The 22,902-nt window shown below is 31.6% G+C and overlaps 3 protein-coding genes across 9 annotated transcripts; 1 reads left to right on the top strand and 2 right to left on the bottom strand.

Annotated features, from left to right (window-relative positions):
• The first annotated feature begins 685 nt into the window (after positions 1–685).
• On the top strand, positions 686–3,386 carry LOC129293259 (alpha-ketoglutarate-dependent dioxygenase abh1-like). Of its 5 annotated transcripts, none has more exons than XM_054931125.1 (5): positions 686–907; positions 1,079–1,121; positions 1,553–2,125; positions 2,297–2,641; positions 2,884–3,386. In XM_054931125.1, exons 2-5 carry the CDS (start codon positions 1,092–1,094, stop codon positions 3,157–3,159), a joined length of 1,224 nt encoding a protein of 407 aa, XP_054787100.1. In that variant the 5' UTR covers positions 686–907; positions 1,079–1,091; the 3' UTR covers positions 3,160–3,386. The 5 variants fall into 5 exon arrangements, with proteins under 5 accessions (XP_054787100.1, XP_054787099.1, XP_054787101.1 ...); XM_054931124.1 differs by having other exon boundaries at positions 1,079–1,136; XM_054931126.1 differs by lacking the exon at positions 1,079–1,121.
• Positions 3,387–4,156: 770 nt separating this feature from the next.
• On the bottom strand, positions 4,157–11,857 carry LOC129293019 (proline-rich receptor-like protein kinase PERK8). 3 transcript variants are annotated; one of them, XM_054930811.1, is made up of 10 exons: positions 10,180–11,857; positions 8,661–9,065; positions 8,110–8,196; positions 7,749–7,819; positions 7,379–7,455; positions 6,768–6,915; positions 5,669–5,701; positions 4,987–5,148; positions 4,605–4,860; positions 4,157–4,520 (listed from the first exon to the last, which is right to left on the bottom strand). In XM_054930811.1, the coding sequence occupies exons 1-9, from the start codon at positions 11,003–11,005 to the stop codon at positions 4,627–4,629; spliced, it is 2,043 nt and encodes a 680-aa protein (XP_054786786.1). In that variant the 5' UTR covers positions 11,006–11,857; the 3' UTR covers positions 4,157–4,520; positions 4,605–4,626. The 3 variants fall into 3 exon arrangements, with proteins under 3 accessions (XP_054786786.1, XP_054786788.1, XP_054786787.1); XM_054930813.1 differs by having other exon boundaries at positions 4,157–4,860; positions 8,661–8,990; XM_054930812.1 differs by lacking the exon at positions 5,669–5,701 and having other exon boundaries at positions 4,157–4,860; positions 10,180–11,853.
• An 8,244-nt stretch (positions 11,858–20,101) lies between these two features.
• LOC129293575 (glucan endo-1,3-beta-D-glucosidase ARB_01444-like) lies at positions 20,102–22,599 on the bottom strand. Its single transcript, XM_054931608.1, has one exon. The coding sequence runs from the start codon at positions 22,537–22,539 to the stop codon at positions 20,272–20,274; it is 2,268 nt and encodes a 755-aa protein (XP_054787583.1). The 5' UTR covers positions 22,540–22,599; the 3' UTR covers positions 20,102–20,271.
• Between the last annotated feature and the right edge of the window lie 303 nt (positions 22,600–22,902).

The raw sequence follows: 22,902 nt of genomic DNA, 5'->3' as shown, positions 1-22,902 counted from the left end.
TGACTTGAATTTTGGAGTTTTAAAATAAATTATTTATTTATAAGGGCCAACTTTAATAACTTAAGGGTTTAAATAGACTGATCTTATAGAGTTGAGGGCTAATCAATTTAGGCCCATTTATTTATTTATATTTTAAAATATTATTTATTATGATAATATTATTAATATTTTTAATCATATTTTAAATATTTAGTTGTAATAGTAATTTTTTTAGAATTAAAATTTACAAAATACTTTGATTTGTTTAATTCTTTTTAATAAAATTTGATTTGTTTAATTTTGGACAATGATATATTTAAATAAAAAAATAATTGTTTGATCTAATTTAAATTTTAAACAATAATTTGATTCATGTTATATATGTGTATTAATATTTTTAAATTATATTTTTTGATAATAGATTATTTTTATATTTATATAATTTTATATCATATGATTTGAATTAAAAATTTACAAATTTTAATGTTTTATCATTTAAATAAAAAAAATTTTACATAATAAAAATAGTTTTCATATTAAAAATTAAGATGTTATTTATGTGATTTAAGATTGAAGTAAAATTTTATATTATAATAAAATAAATAAATTATTTTTAATTTAAAAAATAAAAAAATGATTTAAAGCCTGTAAGCCAGACCTTAAACTTGTTATAGTTAGAGTCAGATTTAAGATATAAGCCCTTGAAGAAAAAGTTGAGCTTAAACTGGCTGACTTTTTAGGCCGAGCCTGTCAAGGGCCGGCTCTGTATGGCCGTGTCAGCCCGGCTCTACCCCCGGTCGACTGTCGTAGGCTCGTGTCGTCTTATTTCTGTCATCGATAACGCAGATTAGCTGAGTCACCGCAACGCCGCACCACATCAACCGTCGCCAGAACAGATAGCGACGAAGCCGTCACTTCAAACGCTTCGGTATCACTGCCTCTCACGTTTAATCGTTTTCGTGTGCCGAGAGGGCGCTTTGCTTATCATATGTATCTTCGATCACCAAATGATGAATACTAACATTCTGCCATTTTTGTTTCTTTACCGGCCGTCGTCGTTGGGTCGCTACGTTTTCCGCCAAATTTCTTTCCATTTTAGGCATTTGGAAATTATGAGCAAAAGCTGGGACAGAACCGAACCTGTTAGTGAGGACTCTGTAAGCTAGATTACTCTAGCTGTTTTGGAATTATATCATTAGAATTGCATAATCTATTTTTCTAGTTAGTTGTTCTAAGATTTTATCTCCTAGAGCATACTAGTTATTGTGAAATATCTTGTTTGAGTTGGATTTTTTTTTTTTGGTTTATTCTTATGATCTGGCCTTGGTCATAGTAGTCATTTACTGGATTTGTATTTATTTCTTCTCTTGAACTCTTTACTCTTGATAAGTTGTTCTACGAACTAATCTCTCAGAATATCCTAGTTTAAGTGAAACCACCTTCAAATGAGACTCTTTTTTCGGACAACAAAGATCGCATCTCAACTAGTACTTTCACTATTTTAAACTCAGCTTGTCGTCTACATCATATAATTTTGAACAACTGAAACAATTTTACTGCATTTAAAATGCAGGATAGTTTTGCATGCCATGGGCCGCAATTTTCTGGTGATACTGGAGGCGGTACAAGTGTCCAAGGACCTCAAAAGAAACAATGTCAGAGAGAATATATAATGATGGTTGGCACCATGCCAGTACCATTCCCAAGCAATACATGTTCTGAATCTGGGTTTATGTCAAACTCTGTTCATTCTGCACAAACAAACATGCGCTCAATGCAAACGAATGTGGATGAAAACATGAAGCCTTGTTTTAGTCCAAGTTCTGTAAGTCATAGTTTGAACCCTGCCAAGGGATTTCCAGCATCAAACATTATAAGATATCAAGACAAATCACGTTTTCCTAATCAGAACAGTGTTGTTGGTAATGTTAAGAGGCCTCACTCTGCTCACAGGAAGTCGAACAATGGCCTAGCTGTTTACAAGGTTGATCGCCCAGATATTAAACCATTTGATATCTGTCGTTGTAGAAGACATATTTCTGCAAACACAGAAAGCTGCACTAAGATGCAGGAGGGAGTAACAGAAAAGATGATACTGAGGCCCGGGATGGTTCTCTTGAAACATTACTTATCCCACAACAATCAGGTAATTATTATTATTATTATTTCATATTTCCTTGCTTCGCTTGCACCATACTCATTCAATAGGTCGCATAAATTTGAAGTTTTTCGTGGATATTACAATGTCAAAAGGAATTAGGCAGATCCTGTAGTGCTCTTATCCCAATATTTTGTGATATTCACTTTATTGTTTTAGGTGGAATTAGTTAGGATTTGTCGTGAACTTGGTCTGGGACCAGGGGGATTCTACCGGCCAGGTTACAAAGACGGAGCAAAACTCCGATTGCAGATGATGTGTCTTGGTCTGGACTGGGATCCTCAAACTAGAAAATATGGAAATATACGATCAATGGACCATTGTGAACCCCCAAATATTCCTTCTGAATTCAGGGACTTGGCCGGTCTGGCTGTTGAAGAAGCACAGAATCTAAGTAAGAAGATGTTCAAAGTAAACAATGTGGAAGATGTATTACCTTCAATGTCTCCAGACATATGCATAGTCAATTTTTATACTGCCTATGGAAGGCTTGGCCTTCATCAGGTCAGCTCTTCCAAACTTTGCATCATCCAACTTCTTCTATTACTATTTTTGGATTTTGTTTGTATTTTCTATGCAATGCTACTTGGACAGTGGAACATACTTGGACACTACGTCTAATGTATTTTGAAACATGACTTGATATTTTAGTTTATTCCAGAAAGAGTATGGAATTTTTGTTCTTGGGAGTTATGTTTGCAAAAATGAGGAGACATTAGCTTACATTTTGAAACAACAACATGCAGGACCGTGACGAAAGCAGAGAATCTCTGCATGGAGGATTGCCTGTGGTGTCCTTTTCTGTTGGAGATTCAGCAGAATTTCTGTACGGGGATGAGAGGGATGTGAAGAAAGCTGAGAAGGTTGTTTTAGATTCAGGAGACGTATTGATATTTGGTGGTGAATCTCGACTTGTTTATCATGGTGTGTCGTATATCATTCCAAATTCCGCTCCAAGAAAATTGTTGGAAGCTACTGGGCTTCGTCCTGGTCGCCTGAATCTTACATTCAGACAATATTAAAGCCACAATATTACATTACAGCTGTACATAGAAACTGTTTATAGCTGTTTAATGTTTTATTTACTTAACCCTGTAGTCTCTAGGAGATTTCTGGTCGAGTACGTATAGTTTGAAGCTGTTATTATCGGCTTTATCATTTTTGTGTCGATCAATATAGAATGTCTACTAATTGTAGTACAGTTGAATTTTGGTTGCTATAGATTTTATGTTGAATTGGTGCTGATTTATTTCAAGTTGAGTCGTTTTGACAGTTTGAAGCTGTGATTAACAACCTGGTCTATTGGTGATTAAAGTACTAATAACGACTAACTAACTATTAATCATAGTTCTGTTGGATTAGAAAATCGGTGGGCTGATCATTTGATTTGTTGGACTTTTGAACCACGGAATGAACATGTCAAGAAGTTACACACTAACCCAACCTGTCAACAAAGTAGACGCAATGATGCACATAATCACTTCAAATGAGTTAGATTATTTAGGGTGTTTGTTTTTTATTTTTAAAAGTTATTTTTTATTTTTTAAAACAGAAAATAAAATTTGTGTGTATAAGGATTTTTCATTTCATTGTTTTTAAAATTGTTTTCATTTTTTGTTTTTAAAAACAAAAATATAGAAACAACTTTAATTTATTTTTCTTCTTTTTAAAATACATTACATTTGATAATTAAAAATTTTAATTATTTTAATTAATTTTTATTATTAACCACCATCATTAGCCATTTAAAACTATCACTGACTCATTTTTTAATTTTTAATTATGAAGCTATATTTTAATTGACATGACAAAATGAATTTTTATTTTTATTTTAAAAATTGTAATATAAAAAAAGTTTTGAAAACAAAAAATGAGAACGTGATTTTTTGGTTGGCGTCTAAATAAGCTTCATTTGACTCATCTGCAATTAGAATTGAAATCAATGGTCATTATGAATACATTTTAGTTGGATGGGTCTACAGAATTATTGAGAGCAGAGAAGGGTCTGGCTCAAGAAAATTGTTAAAACTCAGCATACTACTACATAAAATATCAACGTTGTGCCTCATTTTCACATCATAAAGCAAGAATAAAAGGCACTACATTTTCACATTGATAGATAAATCTAGGTTATGTGGGGAAAAATCGTTTCAAGTTATACAGAATAAGAGCTTTACAGTGAGGAAAATCATGTATGAAAAGGGGGGGAAAGGATAAGACGAGAGATTCTGTGATATTTACAGTAAAAACGCCGCAGGACAAGGCCTTGCACAAATTGAAGTGAGGGCTCCACCACAGTCAAGAACAAACGCTGCAGCTTCTCCAGAAAAAGTTAAGAGGCATGCCTCCTGGGTGCATCAAAATTTCTCCAACCGTTGCAAGCCTTAAGTGGTATTTTGCAAGTAGGTTATCTTAATTTCCTTGACAATAAAAAAGCCTATATATAAATGATTAGATGGTTATATACTTTGAAAAGAATTTATATCTTTCTATTTTGGGAGATCATGGTGTTGTAAGCCCTCCTGGTCCCTGCTTCTCCAGCTATTCTGAGAATCATTGAAGAAACTGGAACTGAAATCTTGACTGGCCCCACCGAAAACCATCCTTTGAAACATTCTGACTTGTGCAGACGGTGGTGAAGGATTAAAGATTGTACTCTGGCCAGGTTTCATTCCATTAGAGAGATCTGAAGACTCATCTATTGAATCCAAAGCCCTTGCGACCTAGGAAATGACGTGCAAAAGGAAGCATGCGCATTTAATATATCTAAAGAAGAGGTACATTAAATGGAATGTTCTGAGGGTAGAAGATTACACAGTTCTTGTCTTCTAGATTTTTTAACCATTTACCTGACTCATTCGCGGTCTTTTTGAAGCAGAGTAACGCACGCAGGCGGCTGCAGCCTCTATCATCCGAAACATTTCATTTCTATTATAGTTCCTCTCGAGTCGCGGATCTACCAGTATATCATAGTCTTCAGTGTCAAGCACTTGATTCAATAGAGGTCGAGCCTAAAGAAAATAGGTTAGCTTATTACTGAAACGAACATTTTAATGTTGAGATTCTGTTCCCTTTACTTCTCCCTCTTACAATGATATCTCAAATGAAAATGCTAGTAAAATTAGATTGATATCTACAAGTAATTTCACGACACAACTGCTACAAATTTTCCAATATCATCACAAATCAGGAATAATGGGTCCTGTATGCCACAATAATATCAAGAGCAATAATATTTGAGATATATTATATAACATGAATAGAATAGAAGGAAATATATAAATCTTGTATAGACATATAACATCTAATTTACTCCCTCCAGTCCTAAATGTATGCTAGATAACTGCAGAGATTAGATAAATCAGATGAGTTAGTTATTTGTAAAAAAAAAAAAAAAAGTGTTGGTTTTTCTAAAATGCCTCATTTAATCATTTACATTTGAAATTATCCTATTGACAGAAACCCCTTTAACATGTGTAGTCAACAGGGAAAAATTATAAATTTGGAAAACAAAATAGATTGAGATCTTACATTTAGGACCAAAGCAATCTTCTCAACTAGCACCTACATTTAAAAGCGAAGGGAGTAATAGATATAGAACTCCGGTTCTTTTTATATTACATCAAATTACCCCTAAATAGTATGAGACCTAGCTTCACACAGTATTGTGTGTAAGACATAAGCTGTAAAAAGAATGTTTGACCTTGAACTTAGTTAATATTATCTACAAATTATATAGCAAATACATATATTCACAATCACTCAATTTTCAAAGTCATACATAACTTCATAAGAATGTTCTCCCAACAATCTAAGAGAAAATATATTAACTTAACATAATATAAAAATATTAAGCATCATGTTCTTTTTTCTAAATGAAGAGCTGAAATTGATCAATAACACAAGTGCTTTAATAAATTGATAAAACACACATACTCCACCCTTACCTAACTCTATAAATATATAATAATGTATTTCCTTTATACTGGTGCCTTCCGTCCCCAAAACCATACATTTCAAATTCCAATACGTACTAGTGCATGGTGGCCATATGTATACATATTATGCATTATATATATATATATATATATATATTATATTTATACACAATAGTGCAAATCCTTTGCCTCCATCTATCCATCAGTGGATATCAGTGATCAGTCTCTATGATCACTTGTGGTCAACATTTTAATCTTTATCATCCCCAATTCTTAGATAGAAGTATTTAAAAAAAAAAAAATTGGGTTGAAAAAGCTAAACTAGTACAAGATCTAGCGCTATATATCCATGTCCCAAGTCCTATGTGCTTTCGTTTGAAGAGATATGCACATTACAATCATATATATATATATATACATATATATATAGTTAAAATAGAGGGTACTTTGTCATCAAATTACGTGCAATTGTTTTTCAAAAATTTTTATATGCCCATGTAATATAGCACACATAGGGCCTATTAAGATTAAAAAAATAAAAAGAAAAAAGTATCCATTGACCTTTGCATAGAAGCTTAATCTTTTGAGCTCAATTGGTTTTTGATAGTTTACAATTACATGTGTAAGATCAAAAACAGCAATAATAAAAAAGCATAGCAATGTTTACGCTTATATAGTTTTATGTAACTCACCCATTCAACCAGGCTCTCATCACCAGTGGGCTGAGATGTGTCTACAGGCTTACGACCTGTAACTAGCTCTAAAAGCACGACCCCAAATGAATAAACATCTGACTTTTCAGTCAGTTTACCACTTGTTGCATATTCTGGTGCCATGTACCTGGTATTCAGATAAACTGACCATCAGAAAAGGGAACAGGATATACTTGTACACCATTTTCGACCAAAATGACTTGAAGCTCTACCTTTCATAATGGAAATGAACATGATGAGACGACCCAGATCCGAATAACTAACAGGACAACACCACATGGTGGACCATAGACCAATACAACACAGCCGCAAAGAGGAACAACTCCAAATCACAAATAAAATTTTCGAATTAGGACTCAAACAAAGCACTATAAGAGATGATAACTCCATTTCCAGACCATGCACAACTATTTGCTCTTCCAGTTATAGGATGGTGAGACAACAAGTAATAGCTAATAATAGAAGTGACACATGTATTACAATAAGAATAAACATGAACAAATTGTAAGATTTAAAAGCATAATCATATTATTTATTACGATGCACTCAATTAAATGACTCGCACTTAACCATAAAGGTGGTTTACCTACCCAAAGGTCCCCATCACCCGTGTGGTTACATGAGTATATGAATCCATTGCTAATTTTGCAAGCCCAAAGTCAGAAACCTGATGATTAGACCCCCAAAAAAGAATATGTGAGTCTCATTAAGAAGAAAACAGGATAAATTTGGTGGGCAATGTATTGTAAATACACTGGATAAATCATCCCTAATATTATACTGCTTTGATACAAACAGCTGTTGAAGTTAACAATTAAATGAATGTAAATCACAGTGACTAGTGTCAGAATATAAATAGTTAACACTGCTTTGATACAAGCAGCTGTTGAAGTCAACAATTAAATGAATGTTAATCACAGTGACTAGTATCAGAATATAAATAGTACGAGAGTGGCTTACTTGAGCTTCAAAGTTGTTATCAAGAAGGATATTTGATGACTTGATGTCTCGGTGAATAATGCGTGGATGGCCTGAAAAGTCAATCAAACAAAATAAAAAAGAGAAGGTTGACGATAAAAGCCAAAGTTAGGAAGATACGGAAAATAAGATGGTGTAAAATGAAAAGAAGGAAACTTGTGTGATGTTGCCATCTTCATTGCAGTCGGAAAATTTTTTCAGTTATTACTGTTGTTGTTGTACTTAACTAAATATTATATAGGTCTGTCAGTTACACTGTATATGGCATTTTAAATTCTCACGCTTGAAGTTAACTTTAAAACATGGAATGTGAACTGAATAAAACTAGGTAGAAGAAATATACAGTCTTCATGTAGGTAAGCTATTCCACGTGCCGCACCAGTTGCAACCTTCACTCTTATAGCCCAATCCATAACTGGACTGTTCTGACCTGCAAAATTTCAAACAAACAAGTCAAGTTCCAGTTTCAGATGAAGATAGATGAGGAACTGATTGTGGTTTGAACCAGAAGCATGAATCTATGACAGCATATTTACTGGATCTTTTTGAACAATATGCTTTGAATTTGAAAATTGAACTTGTGAATAAATTCATACAATCAGTTTGTGTGCTATTAACACCAAATTGAGTATCAATAAGATAAAGGATGCATTATGTTTTAAGTGTTTCCTTAACTTTAGCTCAAACTTAAGCAGATAACAACAATTATAATAGAGTTCATTATCATTCGTTATAAAGCAAGTGAATAAACTTCATAATGATAATTTTTCAATGGTTTGCATCAAGAAGATATCAAACCTATGAGCCATTCTTTTGAAGTTCTGAATCTGTGTTGAACTAATTAACATTTTTGTTTTTATTTATTCAAATCATTTAATCAGATATACATCTTACCATGGAGATGGTAATGAAGATTATTGTTAGGAACATAGTCATAGACAAGCAATCTCTGGTGCTCAGATATACAGTAGCCCACCAAGGAAACAAGGTGGCGATGATGTACTCGGCTAATAGTTTCAACCTCTGCTCTAAACTCACGCTCCCCTTGCCCACCTCCATCTTTGAGCTGTTTCACAGCTACCTCTCTTCCATCTGTGAGAAAGCCTTTGTAGACACAACCAAATCCACCTTCACCCAACAGATTTTCTTCTGAAAAACCCTTCGTTGCCTGGACAAGTTCTTCATATGTGAACCATGATCTTGAACCACTTAGTCCACCTGGATCTGATGGTGAATGGACGAAATCACTACCAGAGTCATTATAAGAAAGGGAAGACTGTTGCCTTAAGAATGTTGTACCTGGAAGAAAACAAATCAACATCGAAAAAAATTGATATAGCACTCACACATTCATTCATTGCTCAATTTATATAGTTGCAAATATAAAGGAAACAATCTACCAAAAGCTTCCAGTACATAAAAATTTAACATCTTTCTAGCTTTAATATCATATAAAACATAAATACCATCAATATTGAATATAAAAACTCTAACCAGCATTATTCATAAATCATGAAAAATATAACTCATTTCTATGATCCCATGCATTCTAATCATTACATAAAAGGTGTCATAACTATGAGAACCAAGACAACCACAGGCAACATAAACAAAGTAAATAAAAGATATAGCAAGATTAGTCAAGCTTCACCACCTTTATTGCCTAAAATTAGTAACAAAAGTATGCAAAATGAAATTATATAAAATTTACAAGAATGTCACAAAACTTCAAAATCCAAATAGCCAGGTTAACATTTAAATCATGAAGGAAAAGAAAGAAAATATTAGTCGCCATGATTTGCTTAATCTTTGATCTGACTATGAGATAAAAAGGGAATGGAATAAGAATTATCTGTGTAAAACAACAGCTAAGACCCGCTAGATCAAATTGAACATAATTTTGGGCCACAGAGATGAGTGATGAGTTTATGCCTTTTAGAGACAACTATAAACATCCTAAACTAAATTTGCCCCTTTCAATCATCAAATTGGTTATATTTCTGTCTATATAGCAAATAGAGTACAGTACAACAACAATTAAAGTACAACTCTCATGCAAGAAATGCTCTAACATTCATCATCCTAAAAGAAGTTGATAATTAACTGGCAATGGTTATCAATAAGTAGACTTTTGATACAGAGTAAGTGACTTCCACAATTTCATTTTGGTATTTTAGATTTAAAGGAAAAAAATGATAACAAGATAATGGGGGATTCTATGATGCACTGCTGAGAGTATAAAGCTATGAGAATCCTAATTTTTACTCCCAAACTATCCACTGCTCAAGTTTATGTAGAACCGAGGAATCCTTTATATTTGTTTGAATAAAACATATTTGAGGTTAACAACAGAGAGCATAGAGAAACCAAGACAGCATATATTCCTCGTAGCTGGCAGTGCACAGTGCAATACCTGAGTTATGAGATGAGGCATAAGGAGAAGGCATATTATAGCCAACTTTCAATCTTGCTTCCTTCCTCTTCCGCTTCCATACAAACCACATGGCCATAACAAGAAGGCTGAGGACAGCAAAGCCAAATATAATGCCAATAACTGAGACTAGTCCAGTATTTGACCCTCCTGACTGTGAAGATGTGTTATTTGGCGACTGTGTTGAAAGAGAGGGTCTAGTTGCATGGGGCTTGTTAGCTGCAGATGCATTGGTTGGAGGAGCATGCAAAGAATTTGGAGGAGGGACTGAAGGCTTTTTGGAAGGAGGGGTAGAATTTGTGGGGGGAGGAGATTTAGAAGCTGATGGATGTGGTGCAGGTGAGGGATGCGAAGGAGTACTCTCTGGAGGCTTTACCCGTGATGGAGAAGGATTAACAGGGGATGGTGGTGTTGAGTGATTGGCTGGAGGAGGAAGAATTGGAGAAATAGCCGAGGGGGGAGGATTTTCTGCAGGAGGAGGTGAAGGATCTGGTGGTGAAGCAGCCAATGGGGGTGGTGGAGATAAAGTAGGAGGGGTTGGTGAGGTTGCATTTGGAGCAGGGGCTGTGGGAGCTGAGGGTGGAGGAGATGCAGGTGGGGAATCCGGTGGAGGAGAAAGAGATGGAGAAGGAGGAGGGGTTGAAGGCACTGCCTGGGGAGGAGGTGTAGCTGAAGGCTTAGGAGATGAAGCAGGACGGGTCTTAGAAGAATTTGTGGAAGGCGAAGAAGGTGGAGGTGTTGTAATATTCGGAGAAGTTGGTGGCACTGCAGAAGGCGAAGAATTGGGAGAGGGAGAAGCCAACGCCATTACCGCTGTACAAATCTTCACTCAAACAAATTTCCAGAACACTTCCATAATTACGTTCCAAAATCACACACTCAAATCTCCAAAAGTCCAATCTTTTTTTTTCAGAAACAGTACAGAATCCGCCAAACATGAAAATTCAAATATCAATTCCAAATTCAGGTTCACATAAACCCTTTCACTACAAATTTATAAACTCCCTTATGAATCAATATTGAAAGACTCACTTCCAAAGATACCGGACAAAGTCAACACCAAAACCCTCTGAGAAAAAAAGAGAACCCCTCGGAATCCTCCAGTACCTGAAGATCCTCAAATAAATGCAAAATTCACCATAAGAGCAAGAGCATCAACCGAGTTCAGGATACAAACAAAAGATCCAGCTTCCAGCATTATGTAGTTCTTTCCTCGCATGTTCCACTTGAGAAGCATGCCTCAGATCGGCAATAAGAATCCACACACATCAAATAAAGAAACGACCCCGAAAGGAAAAAAAAAACAATTGGTGCACCAAGCAGAGAGGGGAACTTTATAAGAATTAAAGCTCAGAGAAAAACTTATTCAATGGAATATGGCACCAGAACAGAAGCGATCAGAAAACACCCCAAAATTGAGGCAGAGAAAAACGTGGAGGCGGCTTTAGAATAAAACCTGTGCTCCACTCTCAGTCTTCTTCCACAGCACATGCAGTGATGGACGGAGAGAGTAAAAGGACGGTCCCAAGGGGAAGAATCATCAGCCACATGAATCTGTTTACTGTTCCAGAAAGGAAAGAAAAGTGACGGTCATCACTTCATCAGCCGAACAAAAAATAAGGGTACATGTCTAACTGTCGCTCTGGAATTTATGCTGACTACATAGATATGAAGATTTAATCAAGTGTGTTAGTTGGAATCAAGGAGAGTTTTCACACTACAATGATTACATTTTATCTTTAAACTAATATTTTCCGTTTGAGAAGGGTCTGTGATGACTCCAAACATTTTTCTTAAAAGAAAAAAGATAATTATTTAAGAAACTCTTATTTATTTATTTATGATTAGTTACCTTCAGCTAAAAAAATATAATATTTTTAATTGAATTATATATCTAATGAGTTAACTGATTATTTTTAAATTGATATTATCTTTTTATACTCACTCCATCCCTATATTTAAAGTGTTTTTTAAAAACATATTTTATCATGTTATGATATTTTTAAATAATTAAATAATTTTATCCCTTGTCTTAAAAAAAGACAAGAAATATTAATTATGTGCTTTACCTACCATCACTATAATATTAATATTAATTCACATATTAAAGGTAAAATTAAAAATATATATTTTAATTTAACATAATTTCAACTAAATAACAAGCTTTTATTAATATAAGAAATTTGATTAGAAAAACATTACATACAAAGACGAAGGGGGTGTTTGCTAAAATTTTCTCACTTAAAGATGAAAGAATGAATAGTTTGGGGCAAAAAAAAATATTCCCTCTGTTTAAAATGTAAAACATTTTTTGAGAAGCTGAATGTTAAAAAATTTAAGATATTTTTAATTTTTTAAGGTATAATCATCACCTTTTTTTAAAAAATATCTCTGTTAATAATGACTTTATATTTATTATAGGGTGTTTTATAGAGATAAATATGAAAAGATAGAGTTAGTTTAAAAGTAGGTAACCACTTTTTTGGGAGATGAGATTTTGTTAAAAATACCTTACATTTTTTAACAGAGAGAGTCTTAAATTCATGCTCAAAAAGTAAAAAAGCCTAATATTTTTTAAAATCTAATCTCAAAAAAATGCCTTATATTTATATTTTTTTAATAGAAGAAGTAAATAATTATTCCTTTTTTTTTTTGAAAAAGTAGTATGTAATCTTTGAAAAAGTGCTAATTTACCTATAAATGTTAGTTCCAGTAAAAGAAAATATGGTCACCTATAAGGTCACAATTTGAGTTAGTATCAACACAAAAGAAATATTTTAAGGGGAAGAACAACGTAAAAGAACTATTTTAAGAGAAATTTCTCGATTGGATTTACCAACGTTCAAATTTAACCCTAGGGATACTTATATAAAAGAAATTGTTGCCTTATTTTACATATTTATATACTCCCTTCATTAAAAAATGTAAAGTATTTTTAACCAAATTTCACTCTTCAATAAAGTAGTTATTTATCTTCAAACTAATTTTATCTTTTTATATTTATCCCTATTAAATATCTTACAATAAATATAAAGTTATTTATCAATAGCGGTAAAAAAAGACAATGATTATATCTCAAAAGATTAAAAAATATTTATTTTTTAACATCTCACTTTTTAAAAATATTTTATATTTTTAAACAAAAAAAGTAAATATTTAAATTGAAGGGTTCGGTGAAATGAATCAGCCTAAAAATTCTGATAGAAGTAGTCAATATTAACGACAAAACTTCAGTCAAATTAATTATAGCAGCTCATTATGTAAGGAGCCTTACATAGAAAATATGGTGCTTCTTCTTTCATCTTCTTTTTTTTAATATTTGATTTTTGGTTGACACTCATAAGAATATGCAGAAGTTTTACGTAAATAAATTAAATGTTATATATAAAATAGAACAAATAGATAAATGCATAAAAAAAGATAAAGGGATTCCACGCATGTCACATTTTGTTATTATATAATATAATAAAGATGTAAAGCACAGAATATATGGATGAGAGATAGAATGGAATGTTGCACTGAACTGGCTGTGATTATGAATTTTTGTCGGCATTAAATAATTCTATTAAATGCTAATAAACCAAAGAATTGAAATTAAAGTCGCTTTACAATTCTCCTTCATCTGTTGGCCGAGAAAAATTCTTCTTCATCTTAAATATCCAACCTCCATCATAACAAATTTTCAAGTCCTCTATTTTCTTCAGCAACTAATAATTTTTAATATTATGGATTAGTTCATATTAGAGCATTTTCACTTGCTATTTAATTCACCCACCGTCGGTTATAATCCTTTAATTTTTGACCAAAAAATAGTTTTATTTAAAAATATAATTTCATGAAATAAGAATAATATCTTTATGATTTAAAATGACTTATTTTTTAATAATTCATCAAAGGCATAAAACCGGATTGACATGCTGTGTAATAATTTTTTAAATAGATTTGATAATAAAAATTACAAGATTCAAGTCAATAACCGATTTTAAAATCAATAAATTATTAAATTCGCTGTTAAATATCGGAGTGTACTCCATGCAATAAAGGAAAAATACTGAATTCTTTTAAATACAAAAGAAAAATTCTTTTGATTTCAGTTAACCAGAACAACAAAAATTATAGTCTGAAAACATGTGTGTGTTATGAAACCAAAAACAAAAAAACAAAAAAATAATGTCCCCAACAAAAAGAGTTCAATATTAGTGAGTCCATGAACTTATAAAATTTGTTGGTAGTTAATTATTTCAAAAGCTAGACCCTCAAGAGTTTGACGAAAAGATTAGCGTGACGTGACAAATCAATCGTTGAATTAGGTGGTTAAACACTTGATTATAGAAGTTGAATTATTTCCCCCATTTTTTGTTCCTATGTTTGAATTTGGACCTTCCCTAAAACCGCTCCCACGTGACGTCACTCTTTTTACAGAAACAAAAATCCCTAAAATATACGACAAGGACTAACCACAAAATGACCTAATTTTCCTTGAAGTCTCAAGATGATTTTTTGACATCAATATTTTTATGAAATGACCCTTTTATTCTTAGTTAATTTTTTTTTGAAAAAAAAAATTTCTTCAAAGTTAGGTAGGCACAGGATCTTCGACGGCCATTGGTTAAAGAACTACTAGGGAAAAAATGACTTGAGATTAAATAACTACTTTATTTTAATAAATAATAATATTTTTTGTAAGTATAAGAGGTTGGTTCCACTGACAATACAAAATATCTCTCCCAAAATATTGAAAATAAATAGTATACATTTCTTAAATTAAAATACTAATACGTATACAAATGTTAGAATTTGAACCTCTTAAGAAATAACAATTTTAATTATATAAAATAATATCAAAACCTTTAATAATGATAATTATTATCTTGAAATTTAATCACTAATTGTATATCAATAACTACTTCACTTTAAAATATAAGCACTTTTGATTAAAGTAAAATGTAGTGATTTCCCTTCCATTTTATTAAAATTACAAAAAAATTTCCTCTATTTTCAAAAGCTACACTCTAATACAATTTTTAACAGGGTTAAGAATATTTTGTTAAAGATTATAAAATATTTAATTATGTGTAATTATGTTAAAAATGTTAAAATTATTATTTTTCCGTTATGATCTAATTGTTTACACTCTCCCAATTTTAAAAAACTTTAAATAATTAAGTATGTTAATATTAAAATAAATAGTTAAAAATTTTGCGTTAAAATAAATGGAATTTTGATGAAAAAAAACATAATTATATTGAGTAACTGTATGTTTGAACATTATTTTTATCAAATTATGTATTTAAATTTTTAAAAAAATTATTATGTAAATTCATTTACATAACTAAAAAATTAAAATATAAATAAAAAAGTAAAAAATTATATGCATTAACTTTTTTGGATAATTTAAATATTTTAGATAATATTTACATTTATAAAGGGATATTTTTGTCCAACATATTGGGGGAAATATGTATATTTTGCATTGGAGGAAGTAAATCATTGACAAAAATTAAATGCAAGGCAGTTTTAGCCTGCCCCACATAAATTAAACCCACAGAGAACTAACCCATGAGTTGGCTAATTAGCCCACTTATATTTTTTAAAAAAATAGATAGCAAATAAATAAATGAGTTTGAGTTTAAAATAAAGCATTCAAAGTAAGCGTGCATGTAATTGTAATATATTCTCTCCATTTAAAAATGTAAGGTATTTTTTAAAAAGTTAGATATTAAAAAATATAAGACACTTTTAGTATTTTGAGGTGTAATCATTATCTTTTTTCAAAAGTGCCCCTATTAATAATAATTTTATATTTATTATAGATATTTAATAGGGATAAATATGAAAAAATAGTAGGTAACTATTTTATTAGAGGGTAAGATTTAATTAAAAATATCTTACATTTTTGAATAGGAAGTAAGTACTTGATACTTGTACCTTTTTTTAATTTAAGATTAAATTATGGCAAAAAAAACAATAAAAACGCACAGCTCACCTTATATTTTTAAGTAGTGATATAATATAATCTAAATGGGATTAAAACAAGATTGAATAAAATATTTTATTATTCTATACTTCATTCATATAATAGCTTATTTAGATTATTTTATTTGCAAAATTGTGCTACCAAAACTAGCAAATAAAAAAAGTTTAGTTGTCATTTTTATTTAAAAGATTAAACATATTTATGAAGTGCTAAATATATATTATATTATCATCTTAATTTGAATATAAAAGGAAAAAAAATAGATATAGAGATTAGAACGTTAAGGTGGTATGAACTAAATGTATTATGAGTAGTAATTTAATAGTCAAAGTTTAAATTATCATATTTGTTTTAAAAAAAGAAATGGTATTTTAAAGTTGGACGTCAATTTTGAAGCAAAAATGCCAAAAAAGATGAAGAAAAAAAAAGGGATAGATAGAGTATTTTTATTAATTCATATATGTATACGATTGATTAGTCATGTAAATAGATTAAAAAATAAAAAAGATTACAAAATTAAATTAGTTTATATTTAAGTGGTGATGTAAGCATGGTTTGATTAAAAATAATTTTATTGTTGTTTGAATAATTAATCTTTAGGGGAAATATATGATTTTTTACCATAAAAAAATAAAATGAGATAAATTTATAATTTTTAAAATTTAAAAAATTCATAAAAAAACTTTCTTTTTTCACTAGCAAGTTGGCCAGCCAACCATTGTAGGTTATGTCAACCCAGGCCACTAAACTTGTAACTCGTCCCGTGGGTTGGTCCTTATTATCAACTCTAATTTTTAATATCATTAGGAACATTCTATTAAAGATTCTAAAATATTTAATTTTTTATTTGTAATTATGTTCAAAATGTTAAAATTATTACTTTTCCCTTGTGATTTAATTGTTTAGACTCTCCCTATTTTTTTAAAAAAACTTTAAATAATTAAGTATATTAATATTAAAATAAATAGTTAAAAATTTTGTGTTAAAATAAAATGAAATTTGATGAAAAATAAACATAATTATATTGAGTAATTTATTATATCAAATTATTATTTCATTAAATTATTTTTAACTGTAATTTTGAAGATTATTTTTTTCAATTTATGTATTTATTTTTTAAATTATTAAATAAATTCATTCGCTTAACTAAAAAATTTAAAATATAAATAAAAAAGTTAAAAAATATATGAATTAATTTTTTGGATAATTTAAATAATTTTTAGACAACATTTAAATTTAAAGAGGGAGTATTTTGGCTTAACATATGTGACTTAACAGTCAACTAATGTTTGGGTGGATCAAAATAAAATTTTAAAAATAGTGGGAGTATTTGTGTTTTGTAAGTATTCATATTAGGAAAGGTTTATATATATTTCAAAAATAGGAAAGGGTACCCTTTTCGTTAAAAAATATAAGGTATTTTTTAAGAGTTAGTTGTGTTTCAAGGTATAATTATTATCATTTTTTAAAAAGTGCTCCTAATGAATAAATTACTTTATATTTATTTTAGAATAAAATTTTCTATTAAATAAGGATAAATATGAAAAGATTGTATTAATTTAAAGACAAGTAATTACTTTATTAAGGATTGAGATTCAATTAAAAATGCCTCATATTTTTTAAAAGAGTGAGTATTTATTATTAAGATAAAATAGAAGGGATCTCGAGTATTTTATTCTTTTTTTTTTGTATGAAAGAGTATTTTATTCTTTTAATTATATAAGATGATGACAAAAAACCTCATTAGTTATAATTATTCGACCTGGGTTTTAAAGATAATAGTTGTTAGTAGTGCTGAAATTTTTGTTGACATTTTATATAATTTAAGTTATTATATTTGTGGGGTAGTTATTGATCTACATATTACTATAAAGGTTTCTTTTTTGTCTGAACATGTTACTATAAAATTGAAAAATTTAATTATATGAATTTCAAGATAACAATTATACTAAAGGTTCTGTTGTCTTTTTATATACTTAAAGTCATTATTTTTTAAAAAAAAATTGAAGCAGTCATTGTTTTACAAATCACTCATTCCCAATAATTCTTCGGTGGGGAGGGATGTTTTTAACGTGCATAAGGGCAATAAGATTATTTTACAAAAAAAATTAATTTCAAAAAATAATCAAGAGATTATAGAGGAATTAGATCATTTTTTTTATCATATATCTATTTTGAGGGGTTTTTTTTTTGTGATTTGATAGGCAGGAAGGCCGACTTTTAAAATATCTGATATTTTAGCCTTCCTTATATCATTACATTCATTTGCTTTATTGAAACGTTATTCATTTCAATATGGCAAATGAGCACATTTTATTCGAGTTTTTATATTGCTATATCTTTATTAGAATGAGATAAACATGACAAAAATTAATTTAAAATTCTTTAAAATTGAGTTTGAGAGTGAGATAAACTTAACTAAAATTGATATTTACGATCATGCTAATGGTGTGGATTGAGTGAAAAAAGGCCTGACTGTTTGAACCATGTAAATAGGAAAAAAAAATCATATTAAGAGTTCTATCACCTATTAAATCAAATAATATCCAAATTAGACTCAATAACAAATTATACAAAACTTCATAAACTTTAACTTATATGAAGCTACTAACTAAATACCGTCTTTAACTTTTCTTTTGTCCCCCTTGGCCCAAACAATCCTATGTAAAACTGGCTTCAATCATATGGCACAGTCTATGCCATGCTAACAAAGGCAACAAATTTTCATTCTGATAAAACACAGTCGCGTGGCATATAAATATAAATTATAAAATAATTTTGGCCAAAAAAATCTAAATTATAATTGTGGTGCTAAGAATTAATTATTCTGACCTTAAATAGGATTTAAAATCCTCACTAAATTCCCAGCCATAAAAGCTGGAAATATATAATTTATGCAATCTTTGTTGGGCTATTCTCGTTGGCTTTTAGAAAATTTCAGTCAGCCTCACTTGATACGTGGCAAGCTAGCTGGACTACATAACTACATAATGGTCAAGAATATATGGATAAACAATGGAGTTAATTTGCTCGAAATTTACAAGTTGAAGAAATATATATATATATATATATATATACACAAATGAACCTTTATCTCTCTTTGTTTTTTTTTTGGTACCTACGGCCCAAGGCCCAAAATGAACGTTAAATGCGTTTCATCATTTGCTTGAGTCAGTCGCAATAACTTGGGTCAAGAATATAATAATAATAATAACCAAAAAAAAAAAAAAGAGTCAAGTTGCTGAGCTGAATTTTGGTGTCTATGCCTAAAATGCTTTAGAAAGTTTCCATAATCTATTCGATTGTTTGAAATAGCGTAATTGTTGAACAATATCAAACACAGGAAAATTAAAAAAAAAAGGTAAAAATACTTGTTTGTGTGTTGCATTAATTTAGTTAATTAGTTGGTGGGAAAATAATTCCCCTAGACAATCATCAAGATCTTAAATTATTTGGATGAAATCAAAAGATTCAGAAGATGGTTGGCCAAAAAAAAAAAACAATTAGATTAAGAAGATGATGTAAAACTGAGACGAGATCCAAACTCTCACAGATTATTTTGTCTGCAGTTTCTCTCCATTGTGACCGAAGCGATTACTATATGGATCAAGATTATTAAATTAAATTTAGACAATTTAGATTAAATATTATAATAATAAAACTTTTGATCTTTAAGTTTGTTTTAATTATCAATTTGATTTCTAAAATTTAATTTTCATTAATCAGGTCTCTAAATTTTTAGAATCACACACAGTTAGCTCTTATAATATTATTTTTCCTTCAAACCAAAAGAATTATTTGTGCATGGTTTTAAAAACTTTAGAAACTTGAGTAATGAAGATTAAATTTTAGGGACTAAATTGATAACTGGGGTAAATATAGGGATCAAAAGTTTTATTACTCTTACTTTAACATTTTATAAAAATATTTCAAAAATAAAAAAATGTCAGTATTTTACAATATTAATCACTCATTATGTTGAACAACGGAAGAAAGGAGCACAAGCATATTAACATTGAATTGAAGTTACGTACATCATGAAAAGCGTGAAACACACACAGAGGCAAATTAACACGCACATTATATATGATACTAACTTAATAACAGTAATGATCAAACCAGGAGTATCTTTCACGACCCAACTTGTCATCTTCATCTTGATCACCTCTGCTATGAACCCACCATAACAGATTGGAGAATGAGTTGCCATCATCAAAACCTTTCAAGCTTTTGATCTTCTTTAACGCACTTTCATTATCATAAACACCTTCCATGGCATATACGAACCCTTTCCACGCTTCTGCAACACCTTTCTTGTTTCTCAAACCAGGCAACGTCCATTCAACAAGCTCCTTCACAAATCCCACATCAGAGAACAGCACCTCAGTGATGGGCAACAACGGCAAAACCTGAATCCCTAGCCTGCATTCTCTCCATTCAGGAGGAGCAAACCAGAGCCCACTGTCTCTCTTGTTGGCCCACACAACACCAACAAGCCTGTTCTCTTTCCCAAACTCTTCCTCGTACAACATCCTATCTGTCTCTTTCTTCAAGTGCCACCATGTTTGTGCTGCATGAATTTCAAGAGCCGTAAGTGTTGCTCCAATGGCTACCAGGTTGGTGTCACCATATGCTAGACCCATTAAAGCTGCTGAATAATATGCATTCACAGCTTCACTTGTGCTCTCTTGGTTTCTTCCATCTGCAAATTCAACTAAGCCTCCAGCCCAAGAGTGTAACTTGTAGAGATCAAAGCACCTTAGGCGTGGATGGTTTGAGTTTGATCTTCGTCCCAAGTTCATGAAATCTGCCATTAGTGAATAAGCTTGTGGCTTGTACTTCCTTCCCCAGGCTGGATCAATCTTTGCAAGAACTGCTATTCCGTATAGAAAATACCCCAGATGGTAATGATGATCATTGTAAATTCCAAAACCAAAATCTGCACCTGCATCTTTAGAACCTTGTTTTGTGATAATTCCTTTCCATTTTGTGTCATATAAAAAGCCATTTTCATCAAAAGTTCCATCCAACCATGGCTGAATAGTCTCTTTCAAGAACTGGGTTACTACAGGAATGGCTTCTAGAAAATTCACCTCTTCAGCTATCAAACCTAACCTTGCTGCTCTTGCTATTGATTTCCCAGAAAAGTAGCACGATGATGATGTTGTTGTTGTTGCACTTCTTGATGGGTTATTCAAAGCATCAGTATCTTCAGAAAGTGCTGAGACAATCTCATCATAGGAATTTTCCTTGATGCCTCTGATTGAATGCCAAGTTATCGGAACAGGCTTTGTTTTTAATACCCATGAGTCTCCAACAACTCCAACAAGCTCACCATCGATGCTTTTGTACTTGAAATCATTTAGAACAGTGATTTTACAGTCGTTAGCAGATAGAAGTTGAAGATGAAGAGGGTGGGCCAGCATTAACAGATCTCCCCAACCTCTCTTTTCCCATTTATATTCCAAAGAGAATGGCTTCGTGAATGTTGCATCCCCAGATACAGGGTAACAAAAGCAGAACTGATTGAGGATCCATTCAAGTTTTGCATTCGAATCTGGCAATAGAGCTATCCTTATTATTCCCGAAAACTGATCTTCAGATGTAATCTCAGAGGGGTTATGGTTCAAAGTAATTGATGAGGAGGTGTATATAAGCCATGTTTGGCCATTGCTGAGCTGAAGGGTATATTTAGTGAGGGAGCCGTTGGAAGAAAGCGAAAGGATGGAATGAACTGTGGAGATCGAAATTAATGTTGGATTTGTCACATTTACAGTCAAAAAGGGACTTCCTCTAACCAGGAAGAATCGCATATTGGAAGAGGGAAATTCCAAAGTGACACCGAGATCGCTGAAGGAAGAGATTACATGTGTTTTCGGGGAATGATGATCATGTTGATCAATTTTCTCTGAGGCGGAGATGGTGAGATCTGCGGTGAAAAGCTGAGATATAGAAGTAGAGGTGGAGGAGCGAGATGGGTAGGAGAGAGAGAGGGAGGAGAGATTGGGTTTAATAAGGTAGGGATGAATGTACTCAGGTTGGACATTGTTGAGGACGAAGTTCTGGAAGAAAGAGTTTGTAGGAAGTGGGGCTGAAAGAAGGCTTGGAATGAAGAACTTGGAAGGGTCTGGGACAACTGTGGACTGCACTTGAGGGAAAAGAAAAGGACTCGGCGGTGGCGGCGGTGACGGAGGAGGCGGTGGCGGAGGTGGGGGAGGAGGAGGTGGCGGCGGTGGAGGAGGAGGAGGGGGTGGCGGGGGTGGTGGCGGTGGTGGCGGTGGAGGAGGAGGAGGGGGCGGCGGGTCCTTTATGATAAGGGGTCCAAGGATTTCTTTTCTTATTTTTTTTCCAAGCCTCTTCAACATGTTGGTAGTTAAGTTAGGTAGAAGGGGGTGGATTATTTGGGTTCGTTGGGTATGTTTGGAATGAGATTTTGACAGTTAAGTTATGTTGAAGAGAAGAGATGAGGGGCTACGTTGGTTATAGTTATATTATATTCCATGGAAGAGTAAACTGATGCAAAAAGAAAGGTATGAAATATTCCGACAGTAGTTTTAAAAGAAAAGCAATTGTAATATGAGGAAACAATTTTAAAGAGAATTTTGGATGTATTATATACAATCACTTTCTAAAAAAATTGACAGTCCTTATTATGAATCACTTTACGTGAAAATATATATGGTTAATCACTTTATTTCAATTTTACGCTTCTAGAGTACAAAAAGTTA

Source organism: Prosopis cineraria, unplaced genomic scaffold (assembly GCF_029017545.1).
Source record: "Prosopis cineraria cultivar Desert tree isolate PC_DT_omini unplaced genomic scaffold, ASM2901754v1 PC14, whole genome shotgun sequence".
Classification (NCBI taxonomy): Eukaryota; Viridiplantae; Streptophyta; class Magnoliopsida; order Fabales; family Fabaceae; genus Prosopis; species Prosopis cineraria.
The sequence above is the reverse complement of the archived record's forward strand: the minus strand, read 5'-3'. Positions and strand labels throughout refer to the sequence as shown.

Excerpts from the sequence above, each read along its gene's own strand:
- LOC129293259 (XM_054931122.1), top strand. The coding sequence starts at position 987 with ATGATGAATACTAACATTCTGCCATTTTTGTTTCTTTACCGGCCGTCG. Across the intron at positions 1,137-1,552 it reads AACCTGTTAGTGAGGACTCT|GATAGTTTTGCATGCCATGG; the intron begins GTAAGCTAGATT and ends TTTAAAATGCAG. Across the intron at positions 2,642-2,883 it reads GAAGGCTTGGCCTTCATCAG|GACCGTGACGAAAGCAGAGA; the intron begins GTCAGCTCTTCC and ends AACAACATGCAG.
- LOC129293019 (XM_054930811.1), bottom strand. The coding sequence starts at position 11,005 with ATGGCGTTGGCTTCTCCCTCTCCCAATTCTTCGCCTTCTGCAGTGCCA. Across the intron at positions 6,916-7,378 it reads CGGGTGATGGGGACCTTTGG|GTACATGGCACCAGAATATG; the intron begins GTAGGTAAACCA and ends TCTGAATACCAG. Across the intron at positions 4,861-4,986 it reads AAAGACCGCGAATGAGTCAG|GTCGCAAGGGCTTTGGATTC; the intron begins GTAAATGGTTAA and ends GTCATTTCCTAG.
- LOC129293575 (XM_054931608.1), bottom strand. The coding sequence starts at position 22,539 with ATGTTGAAGAGGCTTGGAAAAAAAATAAGAAAAGAAATCCTTGGACCC.